At 40.2% G+C, this 25,938-nt stretch overlaps 1 protein-coding gene across 7 annotated transcripts in view; it reads right to left on the reverse strand.

Annotated features, from left to right (window-relative positions):
* cdk14 (cyclin dependent kinase 14) overlaps positions 1–25,938 on the reverse strand; it is a 281,590-nt gene that overhangs the window by 173,157 nt on the left and 82,495 nt on the right. For 6 of the 7 annotated variants that reach the window (XR_009999670.1, XM_062957395.1, XM_062957398.1 and 3 more), the window contains 3 exons: positions 25,069–25,314; positions 16,168–16,262; positions 13,001–13,080 (listed from right to left, as the gene is read on the reverse strand). Coding sequence is in view for 6 of the 7 variants with exons in the window: in XM_062957395.1 (XP_062813465.1) it covers positions 13,001–13,080; positions 16,168–16,262; positions 25,069–25,314 (421 nt within the window). In the remaining variant the exon portion in view is untranslated. Of the gene's footprint in view, positions 1–13,000; positions 13,081–16,167; positions 16,263–17,023; positions 17,197–25,068; positions 25,315–25,938 lie in introns of those variants that run through there. The other variant, XM_062957400.1, reaches the window with a different exon arrangement.

A 25,938-nucleotide genomic window follows, 5' to 3' on the forward strand; every position in this document is an offset into this window, starting at 1 on the left:
GCCAGGAGGCATCTGGTAAGGGTTCACAGAGAAGGAGGGGGGACCTGAGAGAGGGAGCGAGCTGATCCTGGGCAGCCATGCTGTCCCGAAAAATACTTTGAGTTCCACGTGCATGCGTACATTGCCTGTTGTGGGTTTCGGCCTTTTTTTTGGTGTTGTGATTGTGTTTTTTGTGTGATTGTGTTGTATCTTACTGGAGGCAGGGATGATGGATTGTGTTGCCAATTTTAGAGTTTGGGGGGTGTTGGGTTTTGTTGTTTTGTGAGTCGCCGTGATGCCAAAAGCCTTTTATATATATAGATAGATTCAGAGAGGTTTGCCTTTGCCTATTACTTGCCCAAAGTCACCCAGCATGGCCTGAAAACCCATCATGGTTTAGTACCCTGGTCTCCAGGGTCAAAATCCAATGCTCAAACAGGTATGCATGCCATGCTGGCTGGCTCTCTTATAAATTTATACAGCTCACTAAACAAGGCCTTCAAAGCATATTCATGGGTTAAAGCATATCAAGATTATTCTATAATTATTCTATTATTCTAAGATATTCAACTAATAAACAGACAATCTTTTGAGCATCTTGTGATGTATTTCGTTTCTCCTGTAGATTTCATTGGGTGCTCCACAACTGTTTTGCTCATTTTTGGACTTAAATGTCACCGTCCCTACTCAAGCTGCTGTGACTGTAGGTAAACAGCTGTGAAGAAGGGAAAGCCCCCTTACCCCACTGCTCAGCTATTAGTGGGATGGTTAAGTAAGATTTCAAGGAAGATACACTTGAAATCTGAATGCTTCAAAGATTCTAACCACAGGAAACTGATTTTCAGCTTGCAGCAATAGTCCAGGAAGAGAAGTATATCCTACACACACATCCCTGATTTCAAGCTATTGCATAAAAACAGGTCCAAATATTTCCATTTATAGTCAATGAGAACAAATATGGCACAGTCCTTGGCACATTGAAAGTAACTGCTGATCCCTCATGTCAGAGCTTGAGAAACATTACCCTAACCATCACCCTGGCTGCTTTGCCCACAAATGTGTTGGGTTGTCCTCTGCCATATTGTGATGACTCATGGGCCTTGTAGTCCTGCTTATGACACTGTAATGCCTGATGATGAAGAAAACTTGGGTTTTTTACCTTCCCAGTCTGAACTGGAATTTTCTCAGCCAGATCTTTCCCAGGCAGATCTGGGAACCTTGCACCTGCAAGAAAGTTGTGACCCAGAAGTATGTCAAACAAATCCGGAGCCCACTTCTCCTGTGTTCTCCCGCCATGAGTTTTGTAAACAACAGAGAGGTTTGGAAGCTGCTTCGCGCAGGAGTGCGAGGATAGCAGCCAAGAATTCAGCCAATTAAGTCTCCTTTTTCGTGAGAATCCTTAAGGAGTCAAACATCTGGTCTCAAAGATTAGCTTTCGTTTCTGGTTCCCAGAGAACTGTTTCGGCGGGAAAGTTAGACTCTATATAGGTGATTTACCCGCGAAGTAACTTCGCGGAGTCAATTCGTCAACCTCCGGAGCGAGTTGTGTCTGGACAGCGCGCTCCGTTTCAAGCCTCGCTCCTGCTCAAGCCTTGCCCTGCTTTCCAGCCTTCGCTCCTGTTTTTGCCTTTGTTTACCTACGGACCTTGCTTGTTTCCCAGGACTAAACATTGCCTTGTATCACGGATTTTACCAAGTTCTTCCACGGACCTTGTTCTTGTTCCTTGTTACCTTGTTCCACGTTTTAAGCCTTGTTTCAAGTATCAAGTTATTTCCTAGCCTTGCTCAAGTTTATGGACTAAAGGACCTTGTCATCTCCCCTCACTTTGCCTGGCAAAGTGAGTGTTTCGGTTATTGGATTACAACTTTGGACCTTAATATTTCATATTGGACATCGCTTTTTTGGGCTAATTGAGACCTTTCCTGAAAGGTCTGCTTTTGGACAATTTCATATACTTGCTTTTATTAACTTTATATATTCCTTCAATAAAGATATTAGTTAGATTCTGGCCTCTGTGTTTGGTTATTGGTGCCTTTGCAGCCTGGGTCCTGACAGTTTGACTCCGCCACCCATAAGCACCAATTAACCAAGGCCAGAATGTCGACCGGAGCCGCGCCGGCTGGGCAGCCGCTCAGCTACACCATCAGCAAAGATGAAGTGGATCGCATCCGTGACAGACTCAACGCGCAGGATGGAGAAATAAAAGGATTGAGGGAGCGCGGAGTCCGCCTCCCGGCCATGGCGTTGCCAACTAAGTTTTCTGGAGAAGCTTCCAAGGTCCAAGTTTTCCGCTGCCAGTGCCAGGCTTACCTAGAGGCCCGTGCCGCCGAGTTTCCCCAAGAAGACATCAAGGTGGCGTGGGTTTACAGCCTTCTAGACGGACCAGCGGCCAGCTGGGCGACGGCCCTATTCGATCAAGCCTCTTCCCACCTAAGAACAGCGCAACGTTTCTTGGATCACCTTAAGGAGACCTGGGGAATCGAGGACAATTTGGAGGCAGCCGGCCATAAACTCCGGCGCCTCTTTCAAGGAGACAGACCCATGTCTCAGTACATAGCTGAGTTCCGAGTGCTGGCCCACAGCACCGGCTGGAACGATGTAGCCCTCAGGGGGCAATTTCGGGAGGGTCTCAACATTGAAATGCTGGAAGAAATCTCCAAGGTGGACCCTCCCCAGTCCCTCGAAGCACTCATTGACCAATGTTTACGGGCTGAAGTCTTGATTGCCAACAGGAAACAATGGGTACGTGGTCAGAGCGGTAGAACTGGGGCAAAACCCCCCGCTCCCGCCAGCGTCCAGCCGCGTCCAGTGTGGAGACCCCCACCACCAACCCCATACCCCAGAGGGAGCGAGGAGGTGCCGATGCAGTTGGGCAACGTGCGACCCAGGTTAGATGCCGCCGAGAAGGCCCGTCGCCAACGCTTAAATCTCTGCTGGTATTGCGGAAATGGGGGCCACTTCGCCAGAGAGTGTCCAGCCAAAGGGAAGCCCGCCGCCCGTCTTGCGGCGGCGTCCTCCACGGAGACGAAGGCGTCTGAGGCGGCTGGCACACAGCCGGCGGGGGAAGCCAACGACCGGGCGTAGAGAGGCTCGCCAACCCGGTCAGAAAACCCATTCAAGAGCCGCCAACCGGGGTCCTGTTCCTTCTAGTGGTCACCTTATGGTCAGCAAAAAGGGGACCCGTCATGATCCACGCCATGATAGACTCCGGAGCCACCAACAACTTCATTGACAGAGAGTATGCCGACTCTCTGGGATTACAATATCATGACTTCAAGAATGCCCGTGTGGTGCAAGCCATAGACGGCCGCCCCCTCAAGACGGGGCCCGTAAGCCAGTGGTCAGAACCCACCAGGATGTGGATAAGGGAACATATGGAAGAGATTTCTTTCTTTGTTACCGAGGTTCCCCATTTCCCTGTGATTTTGGGAATCCCGTGGCTGACTCTCCACGACCCAAACATCTCCTGGTCCAACAGAGAACTGCAGTTTGCTTCAAAGTACTGCCAAAACCATTGCCTCGTAGCCAAGGTCTGCCATGCCACAGAGACCGAGCCCATCATCACCCTGCCCAAGAAGTACTCCGAGTATTGGGATGTATTCAATGAAAAAGAAGCCGAGAAATTACCCCCACATAGACCTTATGACTGTGCCATTGACTTGGTGGAGGGGGCCCCGATCCCGCGAGGGCACCTATACTCCCTGACTGAACCGGAGCAAGAAGCTCTCAGGGAATTCATAGAGACAAACCTTCGCAAGGGATTCATCAGACCCTCTCAATCCCCAGCCGCCTCCCCAGTGATGTTTGTGAAGAAGAAGTCAGGGGAATTACGCTTGGTGGTGGACTACAGAGCATTGAACAATATCACCAAGCGGAACAGTTATCCCCTGCCCTTAATCTCGGATCTACTGGACCGACTTCGAGGAGCCAAGGTCTACACCAAGCTGGATCTTCGAGGGGCTTATAATCTAGTTCGCATCAGAGAAGGGGACGAGTGGAAGACTGCCTTTCAGACTAAATTCGGATTATTCGAGTCCCGAGTTATGAATTATGGATTATGCGGAGCCCCCGCAACGTTCCAGCATTTTGTCAATGATATTTTTCAGGACTATCTAGATCGGTTCTTGATAATCTACCTGGACGATTTTTTGGTGTTTTCTAGATCACAATCAGAACATGAGAACCACGTCAAAATGGTGTTACAACGTTTGCGAGATCATGGACTTTATGCCAAGTTGGAAAAATGCGCTTTCGATCTACAAGAGGTAGATTTCCTTGGTTACCGTATCTCGCCTCTAGGGCTCTCCATGGATCCAGCCAAGGTTTCAGCAGTATTGGAATGGCGGGCGCCAACTAACAAGAAAGAGGTGCAGCGTTTCTTGGGGTTCGCGAACTATTACCGCAAGTTCATTCCAGATTTTGCCCGCTGGTCTGACCCAATCACTAGCTGCATCTGTGGAAAACAGCCCTTCCGCTGGACTGATCAAGCAGAGAAAGGGTTTCAGCAACTAAAGAAATTATTCACGTCCCAGCCAATTCTACAGCACCCAGATCCTGGAACCCCTTTTGTTGTGCAAGCGGACGCCTCGGATGTGGCAATTGGGGCTGTACTCTTACAACCGGTGGGAGACCACCTTCATCCCTGTGCCTTTTACTCCCGTCAACTAACCACACCAGAGAGAAATTACACCATTTGGGAAAAGGAACTACTGGCCATAAAGGCAGCCTTTGAAACTTGGAGACATTGGCTAGAAGGGGCCAAATTTCCCATTGAAGTCCACACTGATCATCGAAATCTAGAACATCTAAGAACTGCCCGCAAACTAAATCAGAGGCAGCAACGTTGGGCTTTATTCTTTGAACGTTTCAACTTCCAGATCCATTATGTGACCCCAGCCCAAACCAAGCAAGCAGACGCCCTGTCACGTAAACCGGAATACGCTGCAGGACGCAAGGAGACCTTTGAATCCCAACTACTACAACCCGAGAACTTTGCCACGCTCACAGTGGGGAACACCAAATCCACTCCCATTGGTTCAACTTCCTCTACTCCAGGACCCATCTGTGCTCAAGAAATCAGGGCTAGTCAGCAAGCAGATACCTGGGCGCAGGACCAACTTCGTCAAGGTCTGCATTTTCCCTTTTCGCTTAAAGATGGACTGCTTTGCTATAGAAATCATGTTTATATCCCACCCGGACCGGGCAGGGAAAAAGCGCTTCGTCTGTGTCATGACTGCAAACCAGCAGGGCATTTCGGACTATTTAAAACCATGCATCTGATCCTAAGGGATTTTTGGTGGCCCAAGATCCGCAAGGATGTGGAAAAATATGTCAACACCTGCCCAGTATGCCAGCGCTCCAAGATAAGAAGGGAGAAACCCTCAGGGCTTCTACATCCCCTTCCTACCCCATCTCGCCCATGGGAAATCATTTCTGCGGATTTCATCACTGACCTACCACCTTCCTGTGGATTCACCACGATCCTAGTGGTGGTGGACCTTTTCACCAAGTTAGCCCATTTCATACCCTGTGAAGGTCTCCCCACGGCCAAAGAGACTGCAGATCTATTCCTTCAACATGTTTTTAGACTACATGGATTGCCCAAGAGTTTAGTCTCAGACCGTGGATCTCAATTCACCTCTCGTTTTTGGAAGGCACTACAAAAACTATTGGGCATAGACTCTCGCTTATCTTCAGCTCATCATCCTCAAACAGATGGGCAAACGGAGCGCACCAATGCCACCTTGGAGCAGTATCTTCGCTGTTATGTAAACTACCAACAGGACAATTGGGCTTCTCTGTTACCACTGTCAGAGTTTGCTTATAACAATGGAGTTCAAGCTTCTACAAAAGAAACGCCGTTCTTTGCAAACTACGGCTTCCACCCACGTTTCTTTCCCCCTGTCATTGAAACTTCAGAAGTTCCCGCAGCAGAGGATTGGCTGCAGGAACTCACAGCGGTACAACAACTTTTGCTCCAGCAACTGGACCAAGCCAAGGAGGACTATAAACGCCACGCTGACAAACATCGCCAGCCGGGCCCCGAAATCAAGGTAGGAGATCGGGTTTTCCTGTCCACTCGCTTTCTGCCCTCCCACCGCCCTTGCCGGAAGTTAGATGCCCGTTTCATTGGCCCTTATCCAGTGGTGGCGCAATTAAACCCCGTGACTTTCAAACTCCAACTTCCGCGTTCAATGCGCATCCACCCAGTGTTTCACCGTTCCCTGCTCCTTCCGGCGGATGGTGTGCGTCCTGATACAGATCAACCGGCTCCCCCTCCTGTTTTGATGAATGGGGAGGAGGAGTTCGAGGTTGAGGACATTTTAGATTCTCGCTTTCACCGCCGCCGCCTGCAATATCTCATTGACTGGGTGGGTTTTGGCCCTGAGGAGCGCTCTTGGGAAGACGCCTCCACAGTTCACGCTCCTGATCTAACCCGTCGCTTTCATCAGACCTATCCCACCAAACCACGGCCTCGCGCTTCGGGGAGAGAGTCCCAGTTTGGGAGGGGCCCTGAGGAGGGGGATAGTGTGATGACTCATGGGCCTTGTAGTCCTGCTTATGACACTGTAATGCCTGATGATGAAGAAAACTTGGGTTTTTTACCTTCCCAGTCTGAACTGGAATTTTCTCAGCCAGATCTTTCCCAGGCAGATCTGGGAACCTTGCACCTGCAAGAAAGTTGTGACCCAGAAGTATGTCAAACAAATCCGGAGCCCACTTCTCCTGTGTTCTCCCGCCATGAGTTTTGTAAACAACAGAGAGGTTTGGAAGCTGCTTCGCGCAGGAGTGCGAGGATAGCAGCCAAGAATTCAGCCAATTAAGTCTCCTTTTTCGTGAGAATCCTTAAGGAGTCAAACATCTGGTCTCAAAGATTAGCTTTCGTTTCTGGTTCCCAGAGAACTGTTTCGGCGGGAAAGTTAGACTCTATATAGGTGATTTACCCGCGAAGTAACTTCGCGGAGTCAATTCGTCAACCTCCGGAGCGAGTTGTGTCTGGACAGCGCGCTCCGTTTCAAGCCTCGCTCCTGCTCAAGCCTTGCCCTGCTTTCCAGCCTTCGCTCCTGTTTTTGCCTTTGTTTACCTACGGACCTTGCTTGTTTCCCAGGACTAAACATTGCCTTGTATCACGGATTTTACCAAGTTCTTCCACGGACCTTGTTCTTGTTCCTTGTTACCTTGTTCCACGTTTTAAGCCTTGTTTCAAGTATCAAGTTATTTCCTAGCCTTGCTCAAGTTTATGGACTAAAGGACCTTGTCATCTCCCCTCACTTTGCCTGGCAAAGTGAGTGTTTCGGTTATTGGATTACAACTTTGGACCTTAATATTTCATATTGGACATCGCTTTTTTGGGCTAATTGAGACCTTTCCTGAAAGGTCTGCTTTTGGACAATTTCATATACTTGCTTTTATTAACTTTATATATTCCTTCAATAAAGATATTAGTTAGATTCTGGCCTCTGTGTTTGGTTATTGGTGCCTTTGCAGCCTGGGTCCTGACACATATATGGGGTCCTATTATTTCACAGAATCACTGAGCTAGAAGGGACTTCAAGCACCATCTAGTTCAAGAATTCACAGAAATCTGGACAGTTGGAAGCTGTGTGACTGCCCCCGCAAAAAAGCTGTTCACCGAAGGAAAGCATACAAGGGAAAGAGGAGAGAAACTGCAAATGTCTGTCTGCTTCCTGTCTTTGTGTGAGCGCTAGGTGACTAAAAAGTTTCAGCTTCCCAACCAGCTCTCTACTGTTTAGGGGAAAGAGTCTGATGTACTATATAAGCAATTATTGCAGTCAATAAATGACCATATTTAAGAAGTGAAAACAGCACGTATAAGTCAGAACAAAGTGAACAAGTAGAAATATAGAAAATTAGATTAACATGCATACTCCCTCCCCCACTTCTTCAGAGAATATCTATGGTGGGACACAATAAGACTAGGCTGCAACACTCAGATGCTATGCTTCCAATTCCGAAACTGTGATAAAGGAATGGGACTAGGTTGTAGGATCAAGTGCCAGTTCTATACAGGTCACTTGCTCTTTCCTAACTGATTGTGGATAAGAATAATACTGGCATGTATTACGTGTAATGAATTCTAACAGTTGTTCATTTTTAATTGAGGTTTACACTGATTTAGACTAATTTAGAGCTGATTTCAGATACAATTAAACAGTGAACTTAGTTAACATATGCATAAATAGCCACTAGCCATGGAAAAGGCAGTAACATTCTTGCAATAGTGTGCATAATTCCAGGGCCATGATGAAAGTCTCAGATGTAAATTATGAGTCTGCCTTTCTGCCTCAGTGCAAACTGACACAGTGCAAAACACAATGTATGTAACAGACAGAAGAAAACTACAAGCTGTTATAGTATTTATAGGTTTTTCTATTCTTTGTTGTTTAGGTATCTCCCCAGGCCTTTTAGCTCCTCTTAGTGGTCATTACTTTCTGTTGAAAACCTCAAATAGGTCATTAAAGCTTGAATAACACATTGAACTCACCACAGACTGACTGCTTGCTCCCTTCATCCCAATCTGTTATTAAGAGTCCTCATCACTATAGCTTTGAAAGAGTGTACATACGATATATTCTCTGTCCTTTTCCAAAAGCCTTTCTTTCACACTGGAATGATTGAAGGTAGCCTACCCATCACCAGATTACTTCAATGTTAATAAATAGTTAAACATTTTGATATAAAAAAGAAAACTATTTCTATGAAAAGAAATCCCAAACAATATAACATATAGTTCACATTTATATAGTGCCTTGGATTGCTTAAAGCATTTAGTAGAATACGTTATAATGTAATATTTATTATTTACAGGCACACTTTAAGGCAGGGCGGTATTTATTATAACCATACTACAGGCTGGGACTAGGGGGAAGTTAAAAGATGGATTCTCATTTGAGACTTGCCTAAGGCCACACCTAGGAACAAGATATCTGAAATGGAAACTTCCTAGTTCCTAGGCAGTCCACTATGTCATGAAGACACAGGCTGGAGGAACAGTGACAGTTATTAGACACTTCACAACTAAAATATAGTTACTAAATCATTCATATCCACTGCAATTTAAGATGTCACATCTATTTGCCTAATTGTGATTCATGTTTCATTTTGTACAACCTGCTGATGTGGATAGGATGCTTGGTCATATGAAGCCAACCAAGTGAATGCTTGATCCTTGTCCATGTTTGGTGATGGAAAATAGTGAAAGAGCTTGGGCAAAATAGTAAAAGGAAGTACAATGATTTCTTTACAGAAAATCACATTGGATCTAGCTTTTAAATGGTTGTTGAAAAGTTCCTTCTTTCACTGCACTAAAATATGTCATTCTTAGGTTATGAAAAATATCTGGAATTTACCATCTTGGTTTAAGTGTCTTGCAGTGACACAAACAGGCAGAGGGCATGCAACTATATATCCTCAATTAATACTAAATTGATACCTACTGGGGATTAATCCTGCAAGACATTGCCTGAAACCAAATGAGCTAAGCAACCTATTTTCGATGGGAGTTATATTTTCCTACAAAGGTGGAGGTCCTGTAATCACAGATTAGAATTATAGCATAATAGAGCTGGAAGAGACCACATGGGCCATCCAGTCCAACCCACTGCATTGCAGGAAAATCACAATCAAAGTACCTTTGCAGATGGCCATCGAGTCTCTGTTTAAAACAGTGGTTTCCAAACTTTGGGCCTCGATCTAGACATTATATTCCTTTTGATGCAGCCCAAAATCCCATTAGCTTTTTTAGCTGCTGTATCACATTGTTGGCTCATGTTCACCTTGTTGTCCACAAAGACTCTTTTTCACATGGACTGTTGTTGAGCCAGGCATCACCCATACTGTACCTTTCTTTAATATTTGGATATTGAGATGAGAGCTATAACTACAAGAGATGTTGGCCAGAAGAAACAGGTCCATCAACAGCTTCATTTTTGGTGGTCACACATAACCACAATAACGGGCCTTATATATATGCAAGTTAGATTTCTTTTTGTAATGCATTCTACAAAGGGTTGTCTTTGAAGAGTCTTCAGAAATTGTAGTTGGTTCAGAAGACAGCTACAAGGAAATAGGCAAGTGTCTGCTAAAAGGATATTGTAACATCCAGCCTCTAACAGCTGGACTGGTTATTAGTTTGGTCACGATTCAAAATGTCAGTGATCACTGTAGTGACTGTCTCCTTCCACATTATTCTTAATACTCCATAAGATTAAAAAGAGAGACACTGTTCTCTATCCCATTTAGAGCAGAAGGCTGTTCAGTTTTGAAGCAGTCTGTGAGCAGCTTTCAAGCATAATTTTATGTTGGTTGTGATGGCTGCTGTTAGTAACAGCTGGAAGTAGATATCCCTCCCATACACCTAAAAGTCTCAGATGTTGAACAAACCAAGTGAGAAATGAAATAGCACAATCAACACAGAAACCACATTAACAATCACAGCACATCTATCCCATTTAATATGATATTAATGGTTATATTATTTTCCCCAAAGTTATACAAGGCACACCTAGAATTTTATAAGCAAAATCATTTATGTAATGCTAATTTGAAATGGCTTTTCTGTCCTCACAGCAAATGTAAAGATAAACAGATGGTTGTTTTAATTCAATTCCCCAATGACTTTTGAGCAACCATCCTAGCATATGATGCAAGAGTCTAAAATTAGAATAAATGCCCTTATTGTTTATCTTGATTCTAGATGCATGTTTGTTGACTTTGGGATGTTCTTGTTTTTTTCAATGCCATAACATTTCAACAATTAAAATATGACTAGAAAAATTAAAGAAACAAAGCTTGTACAACAGAAGATTGAAGGTCAAGTTCACAGTGCTGAACATTAATTTGGAGAAGGGATTCATACACACCTATATACACATGTGGTATTACGTATGTCACATGTGGTATTACGTATGTGATGAGAAGTCAAGTTAAAGTTTCACAAATGTAGACCTTTTCAATATGCCCAGCAGAATAATAATTACCAAAGAGCAAATTTGTTTTCATATACAAAATAGTTGACAGGACACTTTACACTTTTTTCATGGTAAAAGAGGTTTTGTATGATACATCATTAAAACCTAGGCACATTATTCCAAATTACAATGCTTTCAAAGATGATATAAAATTGAATTCCAGGAACTGCATTCTAAGGAATTACAACCATGCAAACATTGTCAAACACTATGTAATTTGGATAAAATACTAGTTAAATTCATGTTTGAAGTCTCCTAAATAATGTATTAATGATTCTGTCACACTCATAAGGTGACCAAATGTACCTACAATCAAACATGAAAAAAACAAGAATAGTATGTTTAAGTCCATTAATAAAATTATACTAGGACTATGGGAGATTATATCTAGTTGTAGAAATTTAGAAGGTTTATAATGATTTACGGCTGGAATTTTGAAAAAAGCAATAGGAAGTTTGAAAATAATTTAAAAACAGGCAGAATGGTGTGGTGGCCAAGTGCTCTATACTCTGGCCTTTGAGAGCCATAATGAAGACCTCATACCACCTGTAATCAAGAGGCTCTCTAGTATCTTTTGTGTTTGCTCTCCTCAATGCTTTTTTGAGGGACAATCTAACAGCCCTTCCACACAGACATATAACCCAGAATATCAAAGAAGAATAACCCACAATATCTGCTTTGAACTGGGCTATCTGAGTCCACACACTGCCATATACTGTATCCCACTTCAAAGCAGATAATGTAGGATTCTGTGTGGGAGGGGCCTCAGGGCCATATAACCAAGAATATCAAGGCAGATATAATCCATAATATCTGCTTTGAACTAAAATATCTGAGTCCACACTGCCATATAATCCAGTTCAATGTGCCTTTTATACAGCTGTGTGGAAGGGGCCTCGGGTATAATATAGCACCTAGATCCTCACAGGTGGGCAGTGGATGCTGCATAATTATATATATTTTAATGACAGCCACCAACCAGTAATACTACAATATTTATTAACATTATTTTTATCCCACCTTTATCCCAATATAGGGACCAAAAGAGGCTAACAGCATACATGACACAATACAAATTAAAAACAGAGCAAAAGCATGTAAACATCAATATAATTTTTTAAGCAATAAAGTATTTTTGTAATAAAGTATAACATTAAAAGACAATAAAAACTACAGTACATTGAAAAACTACACACACACACACACACACACACACACACCATTTCCATTAACATGGTTCTACACCCGGCAAAACTTGTTTTCCCATTGATGTTTTATTACATGTTTTTCTGTAATGTGCAGCTGGGTCTAAGATATCAAGGGTCCATCCTTCCATGACAGAAAAAATTAGCTTCCATGACTATTGGAGTTAAATACAGTGCTAAATTCAATCCCAACTACTGTCAACCCACTGAAATTAATTATTTGTTATTCAGTATCTCTGATTGTCCCATTTATTTCAATGGCTTACTTGGGAATTACACTGGATTTGGCACAAGACCTGTATGGGATTTGAAATCTTGCAAACTAGGGACAACTGAACAGAAATACTTCTGACAAGCAACACAGTATTTCTGAAATTATTCACAAATTATCTCTTGACAGTTTGTGTATTTTTCCATATTATAAGCAACTTTGTTTAATGCACGAGCTAGCATTCATGGACTTCAGCCAAGTCAAATTCATCCTTGATTGAGGTACTTCACAGCAAGCAATTGTTAACATAATACCATGAATGCGAACTCCCACTAGCATTTCTTGCATTAACAAATGCATATACTGTACAGCGCTATGTATATCTGATACCAGTTATTACATAAGCCAGCAAAAAAAGAACAATTTGTTTTATTTCATGTGAACTCCCACACAACAAAGTCGTTTTTCATTTTTAAGTAGCAATTCTCCTCCTAAAGGGAACATAACCATATAATTTAAGAAACGTAAAGTTCAGCATCAACAAGAATGCGAAAAGAGGACACATGCTACAATTATAAAAGGGGAAGAGAAACCCAGGAAGGAAGCAAGTTACCTTCTCTGATGGCAGTGAATGGTGTGCCTTCCTCTTCTTGAAGTCTTATCACCTTTAATGCCACCAGCTTCCCATTTACTCTGGAGCAAGAAAAAACACAACAGAAGTTAGGGTTTAAACAGCATTTTGATAGTAACCCTTTTTATGTGAAAACATTTATTTTCTGCCTATTAAGAATACCACTTTCTTCCCCCAAAGAAACACCAGTCTAGCAGTTTTGACATTTCCACATTAGCAGAAAATTCAACGTTTATTTACATAGCTTTCTTTTTGTTTGGTATTTTGTTTGTTTTTTTAGTATAGAAAAGAGTCTGTCTCCAGTAATATTTTTCTGCATACAATACATATTCATAACACACTGCTTGATGGCTTATACTGAAATAGACAATTACTTATTCCAAAACTAAACATTTTATGTAATTGTTTCCTGTTATCAGCAAATATATCCTACAAACTACTAAATTAGGAAACAAGATAGTTAAACAATTTTGAAGGATTTAGCTGGAGTGTGTCATTCCACCAAAAGAATCCTATAAATCGTATTCTATAAATCTCCACTGGAAGTCTGAGAAACTATCCAGTTAAGTAGGACCAGAGAGAACATGCTGTTGTGAAATACATTAACAGAATACTAGACATGGGCACATGCAACTGGACTAAATTTTCATATTTAAACTTTGATTTTTTTAAATATATTATACACACACACACACACATATATATATATATATATATATATATATATATATATATATATATACACTTAATTTGGAAATCAACAGCCCATTCAATCGCTGCTCTTTTTCTCATGAAGTTTAAAGCAAGCTTTTAACATGAAATGCAAAGTTTTTTATCACATTTTCAGACTGCAGGAAATAAACTAGCTCAGCTAAAAACAACATCTGTATGCAGTTTTGCTTTTCCAGCTGTTTCCACTGATGCAATTCTAAATCCTCTCATGCCTCCTGAAATGAGCAGATGTGGCCATCACAGCATTTCCTTACAGCCGAAAGAGAGAAATTTGATATGCTGAAAATTAGCTGCACAGCCTATTAAATCTCCTCATTCATCTATCTGGATGGTAATCATACCTTTTTTGCTACCACCTAGAAAAGTATCTTAATCTGTGTATTGTGAGCCTTGGGTTATTGAATGGCAGTTTTAAAAATGAATAGAAAGAACACGAGAAGAAAGAGTACACTTTTGTAATGTGTAGATTAGTTAATGTAATTAAGACATTATAATATGAAGTCTCTGCTATCCTGACTACTTCAATTTTTCCTTCCCCCTTTCTGTAATCAAACATCAGCAAACACGCTACCATCCCACCGAAAGCTTTTGCCTCCATTATAATTCAACACTATGTTTAAACTCTTTTAAACACCATAAAATGCACCTCCTTAAACCTGTCCAAAACAACATACACTTTTTCTTATACCCAGATTCTCTATAGCAATGCCCAACCCTAATCCTTTGCCTTGTTTTCCATACTATCCTGCCCAACATCCTTAATTTCCCCGCTTTAGTCAGTGAAATGTTTCATGTTCCTTGAAAACAAACCCAGCTTCTCTACTCTGATGATCCATAAACTTGGAATGCATTTCCAGAAACATGACACATCTTTCCTTGCCCCTTAAAACCTTCTTTAGTCACACAGATTTGAAAAAGCTGGTATACTGTAAACTTGTAATGTCTTCACATTTTAAGGTGGCTACCCTAATTAAAGGAAAACAAAATCTAGAAAAGAGCTATACCTTTATTGGCCAACCAAACACACGAAACATTTTATGCAAACTTTTGAAGCTCCACTGCTTTCTTCATCATCAGCTAAAAGATGTTTAAAAATCCATGTGTGCCAAGGAAAGTTATGATGATCACAAGCAGGTCTGGAACCATAAGTACTGACATTGAAAGTTGACTGGTTCAATAATCTAACCTATTGTATTACAAACTCACAGGATCATATGACACTATTACTGTATTGGAACAACATACCTAATATCAGGAGCAGAATTCAAAACGATCTTAATGGATTAGAGAGATGGGACAAAACTAATAAAATGATGTTCAATGGGGACAAATGCAAGATACTCCGCTTAGGTAGAAAAAATGAAATACAAAGATACAGAATGGGGGACGCCTGGCTCAGAAGCAGTACGTGTCAAAAAGATCTTGGAGTCCTCGTGGACAAGTTAAACATGAGCCTACAATGTGATGTGGCTAAAAAAGCCAATGGCATCTTGGCTTGCATAAATAGGATTATAGTGTCTAGATACAGGGAAGTCATGCTACCCCTCTATTCTGTCTGGGTTAGACCACACCTGGAATCACACTGTGTCCAATTCTGGGCACCTGAATTGAAGGAAGATGTTGACAAGCTGGAATGTGTCCAGAGGAGGGCAACTAAAATGACCAAGGGTCTGGAAAAGAAACTCTATGAGGAGCGGCTGAAAGAGCTGGACATGTTTAGCCTGCAGAAGAGAAGGCTGAGAAGAGACATGATAGCCATGTATAAATATGTGAGGGGAAGTCAAAGAGAGGAGGGAGCAAGCTTGTTTTCTGCTGCCCTGGAGACTAGGAAGCGGAACAATGGCTTCAAACTACAGGAAAGGAGATTCCACCTGAACACTAGGAAGAACTTCCTAACTGTGAGAGCTGTTCGGCAGTGGAACTCTCTGACCCGGAGTGTGGTGGAAGCTTCTTTCTGGAGGCTTTTAAACAGAGGCTGGATGACCATCTGTCGGGGGTGCTTCAAATGCAATTTTCCTGCTTGTTGGTAGGGGGTTGGACTGGATGGCCCATGAGGTCTCTTCCAACTCTATGGTTCGATCACCTACTGTTTCCAAGTTAATGCTAATAAGAAATTCTTGATTATTAACCATCTAATAGTTATTATTTTCTACTGATAACTGTATTCTTTGATTCTAAGATGCCATCGATTGATTGTAATATGCACACTAATTTCAGTACCACCCACACCCTCAATTCTAAGATGAACCTCAGTTTTAGAAATGTTTATATGGGGGGGGGGGAGAGATGTTTCTTAGAATAGAATAAATACAGTGTTTACTTTTGCCAGTTATTTTATCTATTTAAACTGAGCCAAACCATTATTGACAACACACCATAGAATCTTAAATATGTTTGCATTTAAAAAAAATACTTACTTGCTTTTGCCTTTATATACTGTGGCATATGAACCTTCCCCTAGTTTTTCCAGTTTTTCGTATGAGTCTGCTTTTCCAAATTTGGGACTCGTTGGCTGAGCAGGAAAAGAAAAAAAAAGGGACACATTGTTTAATATTCACATACTAATATTAATTGCATCCAACCATCCGTGAAGGCCAAATGTTATTACCAAAACTAATGACATTATACCTCAGAAACGTTATGCTTGATATTGTCATCTATCAAGGGCAACGGCTAATGATGTCTATCTAAAACATCACTCAGCACACTCCAGATGGTCCTTGCCTATTTCAACCGTATCCCTGTAACAGTGGATAGGATACATCAGAAGGCTTAGTTTGCGAGAGAATGAAATCGGGATTTGTTGCACAGAGTTTCTTTCAAGATGTAGAAAAATTAACAGCTGCAGCACAAAGAAACACGATTTCGTCGATATAAAAGTGGGCATGCTTTTTGCATTATATAAAATGCCGCATTTGTAATCGTCCAGTTCCCAGAAGTTCTCCATCCTTGATTTGTTACTTCTTAAGTTTGGTTCAGTTTTAATAATACTTGGTTTTTAACCGGGCCTGGGCAAAGTTGGGCCCTCCGGGTGTTTTGGACTTCAACTCCCACCATTCCTAACAGCCTCAGGCCCCTTCCTTTTCCCCCTCAGCCGCTTAAGCGGCTGAGGGGGAAAAGGAAAGGGCCTGAGGCTGTTAGGAATGGTGGGAGTTGAAGTCCAAAACACCCACAAGGCCCAACTTTGCCTATGCCTGGGTTACATAGTCTAAATACTCAAGGTTTACTTCACGGTCTTCCCAAATCTTTCATGAAAGGCTTCAGCTCGGATACCTGGCTCAAAATGGCCGAAGGCCCCTCGGCTACAGGGTTCAAAATGGGAGCCGATGCCCCCGTATTGTTCGAATGAGTAGGACCAGGGGCTTCTTCTGAATCCGATGGCGTCTGTGGTGGTTCCACGTCGCGAGTGTCCATTCGTTGTCTTTCCCAGAACAAGGAGGCAGGCGCTTGGTACAAAACCAGTGCAACTTTACCTCAGAGCCGTTCCACACAGCCATATAACCCAGAATATCAAGTGAGAAAAATCCCACAATATCCGCTTTGAACTGGGTGATCCCATTATGGGTTATTTTATTCAGCTGTGCAGAAGAGGCCTCAGAAACCACTCCTGGAGGATTTTTTTTTTTTTTTTTTAGATTTTGAAAGATCCAGTGTATTATTTACACATGACTGAGCAGGAAAAAAACAGATCACAATCAAAATCCTTATTGTTTTCACAGTCCTCCATACAAATATAAAACTAAATATAGAGAGTGAGCCAAAGGTCACAAAAGGGTTTTAGTATTTAATAACGCCTTTGTTTATCATTTAATTCAGCATAACATAGCGGTATACAATATGTTGTCAAAGGCAAGACAGTAAATAAAGAACAACACTCAGAAAACAGGGAAATTCCAGGCATGAAACAATCAGGGCCAGCTAACACCTCCCAACAAAGGATTCCCCCAGGCAGGAAGCAGCCAGGCTTTGAAGCTGAAAGGCCGTTCAGTGCTAATCAAGGTGGCCAATTGCAACATTCAAACTTGCCTCAAGCAGACAAAATTTCTTTCTTTCTCCCACCCTGGACAATTCCACAGATATATAAACCTCACTTGCCCAGTTTCCAACAGACCTCACAACCTCTGAGGATGCTTGCCATAGATGTGGGCAAAACGTCAGGACAGAATGCTTCTGGAACATGGCCATAAAGCCCGACATGCTCACAGCAACCCATTATACAATATATATTGGAAATAAAATGACATTGTGTGGTAAATCTTTCCTTAAAAGAAACCAAAAAGATTTTAATGATGATTTGTGTGTGTGTATACACACACACACACACACACACACAGAGTCATATATATATTATATCGTATCCACCTAAAACCACTGTCTGTGTCTGTTTTAATTCTGTGCGTGTGTGTGTGTATATACACTTGTGCATACGTGTGGGTGTGTATATATATAGAATTATGATTTTCACCACATATATTTATACACAAACACAGTATTTTATCCACCTGTTTGTGAGTTCTCTAAAACCACTATCTGTGTCTGTTTTAATCCTTTGTGTGTGTATATGTATGTGTGTGCGTACGTGTGCATGTGTGTATATATATATATAATTATGATTTTCACCACATATATTTACACACACACATAGTATTTTATCCAACCGCTAGTAAGTTCTATAAAGCCATTGTCTGTGTCTGTTTTAATCCTCTGTTTGTGTGTGTGTGTGTATATATATATATATATACTAGCTGTGCCCAGCCACGTGTTGCTGTGGCAAAGTGGTGGTGGTATTGGTTAAAAATTGTTGTGTAATTTTTATTTGATGTTATTTGTATTTTTTTAAATTAATTTTATTGTAAGTTATCCTTTTATTTATTATATTTTATTATTTTCTTGTATTATTTTTAGTTATTTTCTGTTATTATAGTATTTTATTGTATTAATTTTTTAGTAATTATTTTTAGTGTTTTTTATTATTTTTTATTGGGTTGCTAGGAGAACAAGTTGGAGGAGCTTAGCCTTCTAACTGGCAGCAATTGGATAAAAGCAATTATTCCTCTCTCTCTCTAATTAGGACTTTATTTTTCTTTTCTTTTTGTTGTATCAACCTAGAGGCGTGGATGATGGGTTGTTGTCAAATTTCGAGGTTGGGGGGCCTGTAGTTTTGCTGTTTTGTGGGTCGCCGTGATGCCATCACTCTTTTATATATATAGATATATATAGTTAAATTATTAATGATTTTAATGTTTTTCAATGCTAGGGCTATATGTCTTATGTTTTTATCTATGTACTTTAACTATACTGTACCATGAGCCTTGAGAAGAGGCTGAGAAGAAATGCTATTATTATTATTATTATTATTATTATTATTATTATTATTATTATTATTACTATCTGTAATTTTCAAGTTCTAAAAATTCATCCAATGCTTAAAGCTACGGACAATGCGGTTGCTGTTGCCCGCTTTTGGTGTAAAACTATTTGGTTGCTTGTGATTTCCTTTTTTTCATCATTTTAAAATGTATTTGTTATGCAATGCTTTTGACACAAAATAAATAAAATAAATAAAGTTCTGAAAATATTATTTTTTAATTTCTTCTCAACTTCCACAATTTCAACTTTTTAACTTCATTCCTTTCAACTCAGTTAGCTGGGCCTCAGTTCTCACTTTTGAGAGAAAGGTGGGATATAAATTCATTACAATTTGTAAAGAACTGGTCCTAAGATTTTTCCAGAACTACAACTGACTCATGGTGTATTTGTTTTGTCTTGTTTTGTTTACTGTTGTTTACTGTTTTGTTTACTGTTGTTTACTGTTCAAGTAACTTTTCCTTTTAAGTGGGTCTCCAGAGACAGCTTCCCTCTATGATGATGCTTGTCTCTACTTTGTCCCAGCTTCATTCCAGACAGTGTCCAAAGAGTTTATCTCAGGCCTGGTCAAACTTTGGCCATCTATCTAGGTGTTTTGGACTTCAACTCCCACCATTTCTAACAGCCTCAGGCCTCTTCCTTTTCCCCCTCAGCCGCTTAAGCGGCTGAGGGGGAAAAGGAAGAGGCCTGAGGCTGTTAGAAATGGTGGGAGTTGAAGTCCAAAACACCTAGATAGATGGCCAAAGTTTGACCAGGCCTGGCTTAAGTTACGTTTCATTATATTATTGTATATAATGGGACTTGAATAATACGCACACGTTTCACTTCAGAAAATAGGATCCTAAGCATGGATAGAAGGGAAGCTTTTTTTTACAAAACTGAAGCAGGATTTTAAAACTTGAAAAAAAGTGCTTTTCAGACAGATGGTTGTTCCCTCTCAAAGGCAAGAACCTGCCTGAAAATAACATTGTGTCCTTCCCTTTCTGGCAGGCTGACATCTTTCTGCAGGCCTCCATTTTCACAAAAAGGGAGATTTCTCTTCAGATTCAAGACCTACACAATGAAATATACAGTAGAGTCTCGCTTATCCAAACTTCACTTCTCCAACGTTCTGTATTATCCAATGCAGTCTGCCTTTTAGTAGTCAATGTTTTTGTGGTCAATGTTTTCAATACACTATGACTTTGGTAAATAAAGTAATTACAGTAGAGTCTCACTTATCCAACATAAATGGGCCGGCAGAACGTTGGATAAATGAATATGTTGGATAATGAGGGATTAAGGAAAAGCCTATTCAACATCAAATTAGGTTATGATTTTACAAATTAAGCACCAAAACATCATGTTATACAACAAATTTGACAGAAAAAATAGTTCAATACGCAGTAATGTTATGTTGTAATTACTGTATTTGCGAATTTAGCACCAAAATATAACGATGTATTGAAAACATTGAGTACAAAAATGTGTTGGATAATCCAGAACGTTGGATAAGCGAGTGTTGGATAAGTGAGACTCTACTGTACTACATAATATTACAATGTATTGAACTACTTTTTCTGTTTATTTGTTGTAGAACATGATGTTTTGGTGCTTAATTTGTAAAATCATAATGTAATTTGACACTTAATAGGCTTTTCCTTAATCCCTCCCTATTATCCAACATTTTCGCTTATCCAAAATTCTGCCGTTTATGTTGGATAAGTGAGACTCTAATGTACTAAGGAACAAATCCGGCCAGTACTCTCTAAGGCCCCTTCCTGAACTGGAATATATATGGCAGTGTGGACTCCAGATAACCCAGTTCAAGGCAGGTATTGCGGGATTTTCTGCCTTGATATTATGGATTATATGGCTGTGTGGAAGAGCCCTTCGTTTTCTTCATAGTCTTATGGAGACATTATTTATTATCCTTACAGTAGAAGAACTTTCATTTTCCCACAAATGCCTCAAAAGATTTGTGTAGACATCACAGAGAACTTATACATGGAAGTATAAGGAAAATAAATACAGGCCCAATATAGATTGTCAGTAATATTGCTACCCAAATGCTGAATCCATCAAATAAGTAATACAGGAGAACTAGGGGAAAGAACACTTTAAAAATAAACAAAAAGGATAAAAACACAACATTACTTTGTGACCCGTAAAACAGTGGCTCTTAATGTGTTGTTGAAGGCTTTCTTGGCCAGAATCAATGGGTTGCTGTGAGTTTTCTGGGCTGGGTGGCTATGTTCCAGAAGCATTCCCTCCTGACGTTTCACCCACAGATCTCACAACCTCTGAGGATGCCTGCCATAGATGTGGGCGAAACAGGAAAGAATGCTTCTGGAACATGCCATACAGCCCGGAAAACTCACAGCAACAAAGTGGCTCTAAAATTCCACCTATAAAAGTTGGCTGCCCGATAAGGAATGATTTACTATTATTCTCGTAATAATATCTTTAGGATCTCACAAAACCATCATTTTATAATTATATTTTAATTATAATGGATTATAATTTTAATTTAATTTTGGAATACACAGACAACTACAATTCCTTATTTTCCGGGGACTTTTTTCCCCAGGCACTACATATTAATCACAATGTAGCATGAGCAATATTTCAGATTTATAATGAGCTTTGTTATTATGAAGCTGGGTAATTCATTTGGAAGTGATAATTCTCTTTTAATGAATTTATTGAAATACAGGGAGGAGGAGCCAAAACAAAACAGATTACATTGTTTTCTACTTAGCAGTTTTTCAGAATAGTGGTTGGCTCCTATGTTGGAAGGTCTTAATTAAACACAGTTCCCTTCCTGGTATTTTTTTAAAGCCACTTTCAAATCAATCTTATTGCCATAGTATAATGGCAATAAATATCAACTTATTTTTTTAAATAGATAAATCTGCTAATATATAACAGGGTTCATCTACACCAGGCATGGGCAAACTTCAGCCCTCGAGGTGTTTTGGACTTCAACTTCCATAATTCCTAACAGCTGGTAGGCTGTTAGGAATTATGGGAGTTGAAGTCCAAAACACCTGGAGAGCTGAAGTCTGCCCATGCCTGATCTACACTGTAGAATGAATGCAGTTTGACACCACTTTAACTGCTATGTCTCAATGCTATGGAATCATTGGGTTTGAAGTTTTACAGGCTCCTAATCATTCCTAGCCACAATTCCCATGATTTCATAGTATTGCTCCATGTCAGTTAAAGTTTTGTCAAACTGTATTAATTCTACAATGTAGATTCCAAAAGTAGCACCAATTTGCCCCTATCAGTTCTAGTTTTTGAGATAGAGAATATACACCATATACCAATCTTAATCTGCTCATCCATAAGGAATCATGATGACTATATCTAAGAAACTAGATCTTATGTGGCCTATCCAATGCAATTTTATGAAGCAGTTCACAAATAACCCCTGGAACAGGCCTAAAAGGCAAGATGGCAAGAAAATAAAAGCCTCTTCTCTGTGTTTATTTCTTAACAAGCAAAGGCACTGTAGGCATGCATACAGCTAGATAGACTTCTTCATTGTTGCACCGGCAGCAAGCTGGCACTGACACACAATTAATGGTATCTGAAACAGACCACCTTCATCATATATTGAATCCCTAACACAGATCCTATTCTCAGTCTTTGCAACTCTCTCTGGGAACTGTACAAAATTGGGGAATGCATCCTTAAAAGAACCAATAAATGAACTTAATAAAAAGAAAATCCGACAATATATGAGCAGAGTAATTTCTTTGCCATATACAGGCAGTCCCTGAGTTACACACATCCGACTTACAAAAGACTCATAGTTAAGAATGGGCGTGAGACAACAGGAAGTGAGATAAATTTTCCTCTAGGAAGGGAAATTCTCTTCTGGAAGAGTTATGGGAAAAAGGTGTCTGCACTGAAGCTTTATCACCAATCCTTATTTTCTCACAACAAGCCATTTTTATCACAATTATCACAGGGACACAAAGCGAAGTGAAATCTTTTGAACAGGGGCACAGACAGCAATGCTGTTCAACAGATTTCACTTCACTTTCTGTCCCTGTGATAATATATACATGGATGGCGTACCTGTTCTGATTTACATACACATTCAACTTAAGAACAAACCTATAGAACCTATCTTGTTCATAACTTGGAGACTGTACTTCAGACTGAACGCACCACCTGTAGAGTTAAGTATATCAAGTAAACTGTTTTGGTCTGCCCATGCATACAGAATACAGGTCATCTTATATATTCCAGTAACTTTACTGTGCTTAAAATAAACACTAAGGGCATAATGTAAATGGTTCTTCTAGCTGGAAGGCTGTTAAAAGGGAAAGAAGGAAGGCACTCTTATCCAATGTGACTGCTTTATAAACCACAACTGAATTTCTCTCCAGGCCGTTTGAATTTGCAAGGACTTCAGGAGCAGCATTTCCTCCAGGGTAAAACTATTGGTACAAAGGGTGAGATCAAGCACAACCCAAGTATGGTTAGTGCAAAGTGAATGGAAGCAGATATAAGTCTTAGCAGCTGAGATATTTTCACACCAGTCATGCAAAGCACAAACTCATTCTATATATATCTACTCAGAAGTAAACCCCAAGACTTGTTGGGCCCAAGATCACCCAGCTGGTTTCTGATGAGCAGGGTTTCATATCTTGGTCTTCCTGGGTTCTTGGGTTGAAATAGTTACATACACTGATTCTAAAATGTAAATCTCTTTAAATTCCATCTAACTTTAACCAGCCAGACCTTCTCACCAACCAAAAGAATAGAGCAGGAGTGAAAAGAAGGAGGTAAGAAGAAGCTCTCAAACCACAAGGGAAATTCAAAGAGGCCAGAGCTTGTCGTTGCTGCTATAAGCATACACTTTCTTAGTAATCTGAAGAGAAACCATTCAGTCCCATTCAGGCTTCATCCATTTAGAATGTGACATGATTCTACTATTAAGAACAGAATAATAATTTTTGGGTAGACAGAAAATTTAACAAGAAATTACAGCACTAAGTCATAACAACATAGAAACTATTCTGGAACCAAAATAATATAGAAATGTTGATTTCCAAGCAAATAATTAATATTTCTCTGCATATCTCCTACATTCTCTTAAATGCCAAATAAAAATTCTATTTACATTTTTCAAGAAGCTGTATTCTTTCACTCAAAGGCCACATTATTGCAGATGATGCCACAGAGAAAGATAAAATGCAGTTTTCACACAGAATAATTTGGCAGGACACCTCTGGGACAACTTGCCAGCACACCCGTCATAAGCAAGATGACATTTCATTTATCAGTATTCTGTGAAAGTAGATATACCACATGGGGAAAGCATAACACATTCAGAGGACTTTGTCTGTTTCATAATTTCACAAACTATTCTGGTATGACAATATTTGCTTGATCAACATGCCCTGCTTTGACAAATCGACCCACCCCTGCAGTATAATATCTTCCTTCAGGACATTATTATTTCAATGATTTTGTTTCTTGAAGAACATTTCTGATGGAAATGAAGCATACACATTTCAAAATTCTCCTAGCTTGCAACTGTTTTTATACTTCATATGGAATCCTGAAAAGAAAGCTATTTAAACAGATTAATATAGTTGATTAAGCTAACTCAAACTAGCACTTTCCAAAGCTGGCATCAGTTTATTTTTTCTGCTTGTATGAAGTGCTTATGTTGGCAGGATTTATACAGGCTACAATTACCACTGAAAATGTTACTACCCAGGTTAACATAATATGCGTAACATTTAAAAAACTTAAATTTTAAATCATTTTGGATTGTACTTGAGAGTAAATATGTTAATCACTCAACAAGAATGAGCATAGCCATTTTAAAAATACACATTTCTCAGCATATCAGTTTATATAAAGTGCAATTGCTATTAAAAGCACTAAAATATTTGGAACTTGGTTGGCGGATTAAGCAAAGATAAATATGGCATGTCTGGACTTACAGAGCTAGGACTGGAATGTCGTCTGATTTTAGGAGATTCTTTCCCAGTAGACGAAGTCTTGAAGTTAATGCAGGCATTGTTCTCTGAATGTACCCGCTTCACTTGATTATTTGGCTTCTCAAATGGATCAAAAGTGCTTTGTGTCCTCTGAACTCTGACTTTTTTGTCTTCTGGAATTGTGTCCAAGGGCTTGATCACAGAATCCATTCCTTGGCAGTTCCGTGTAGACATCTTTGTGACACATATCTAAGAGATGGAGAGGATATAATTTGTTCATATAAGCAGATGAAGTTGCACTGCCTAGTACCAAATTAGTGGTTACAGAGTTCATGCTGCTACCTTTACCATTGTACCACTATATAAAAACCAAAAATGCAGTTAGGAGAAGACATGTAGGTAGCAGGCAAGATATGCTTAAACACCCAAGCCTTTCAAGCTATTCTACAATGACACCTAAAGCATTTTTAAGAGTTTAGCGCCAGTAACAGAAGTGAATCCAATTAAGTTGAAAACTGGCTTCAAAAGAATGAACATCTTGGGGAGAATTTGTGGGCACAGAAACTATCTGTCTGCCCATTCCTACCGAATCCACCCTTAATTTCCAGTTACATAAAATACAACTGGATCAAAGACTTGGTAAAATAGCAAAGCTTTGTTTGGGTCTGTGGTATTCTTCAACACAACCATATTACCTTTTCAAATAATGCATATTTCAAACATTTTATAACACACCTCAAGAGATTGATTTATTATTTGTCAAAAGAAATAAATGATATTACTCTAAAGCATGTTAAAAGGAGGGAGCAAGCACAACAGCAATAAAACATAATAACTGAAAGTTTAAACGTATAGGTTTTGAAGCCTAACAGA

This window comes from Anolis carolinensis, chromosome 6 (assembly GCF_035594765.1).
Source record: "Anolis carolinensis isolate JA03-04 chromosome 6, rAnoCar3.1.pri, whole genome shotgun sequence".
NCBI lineage: Eukaryota > Metazoa > Chordata > Lepidosauria > Squamata > Dactyloidae > Anolis > Anolis carolinensis.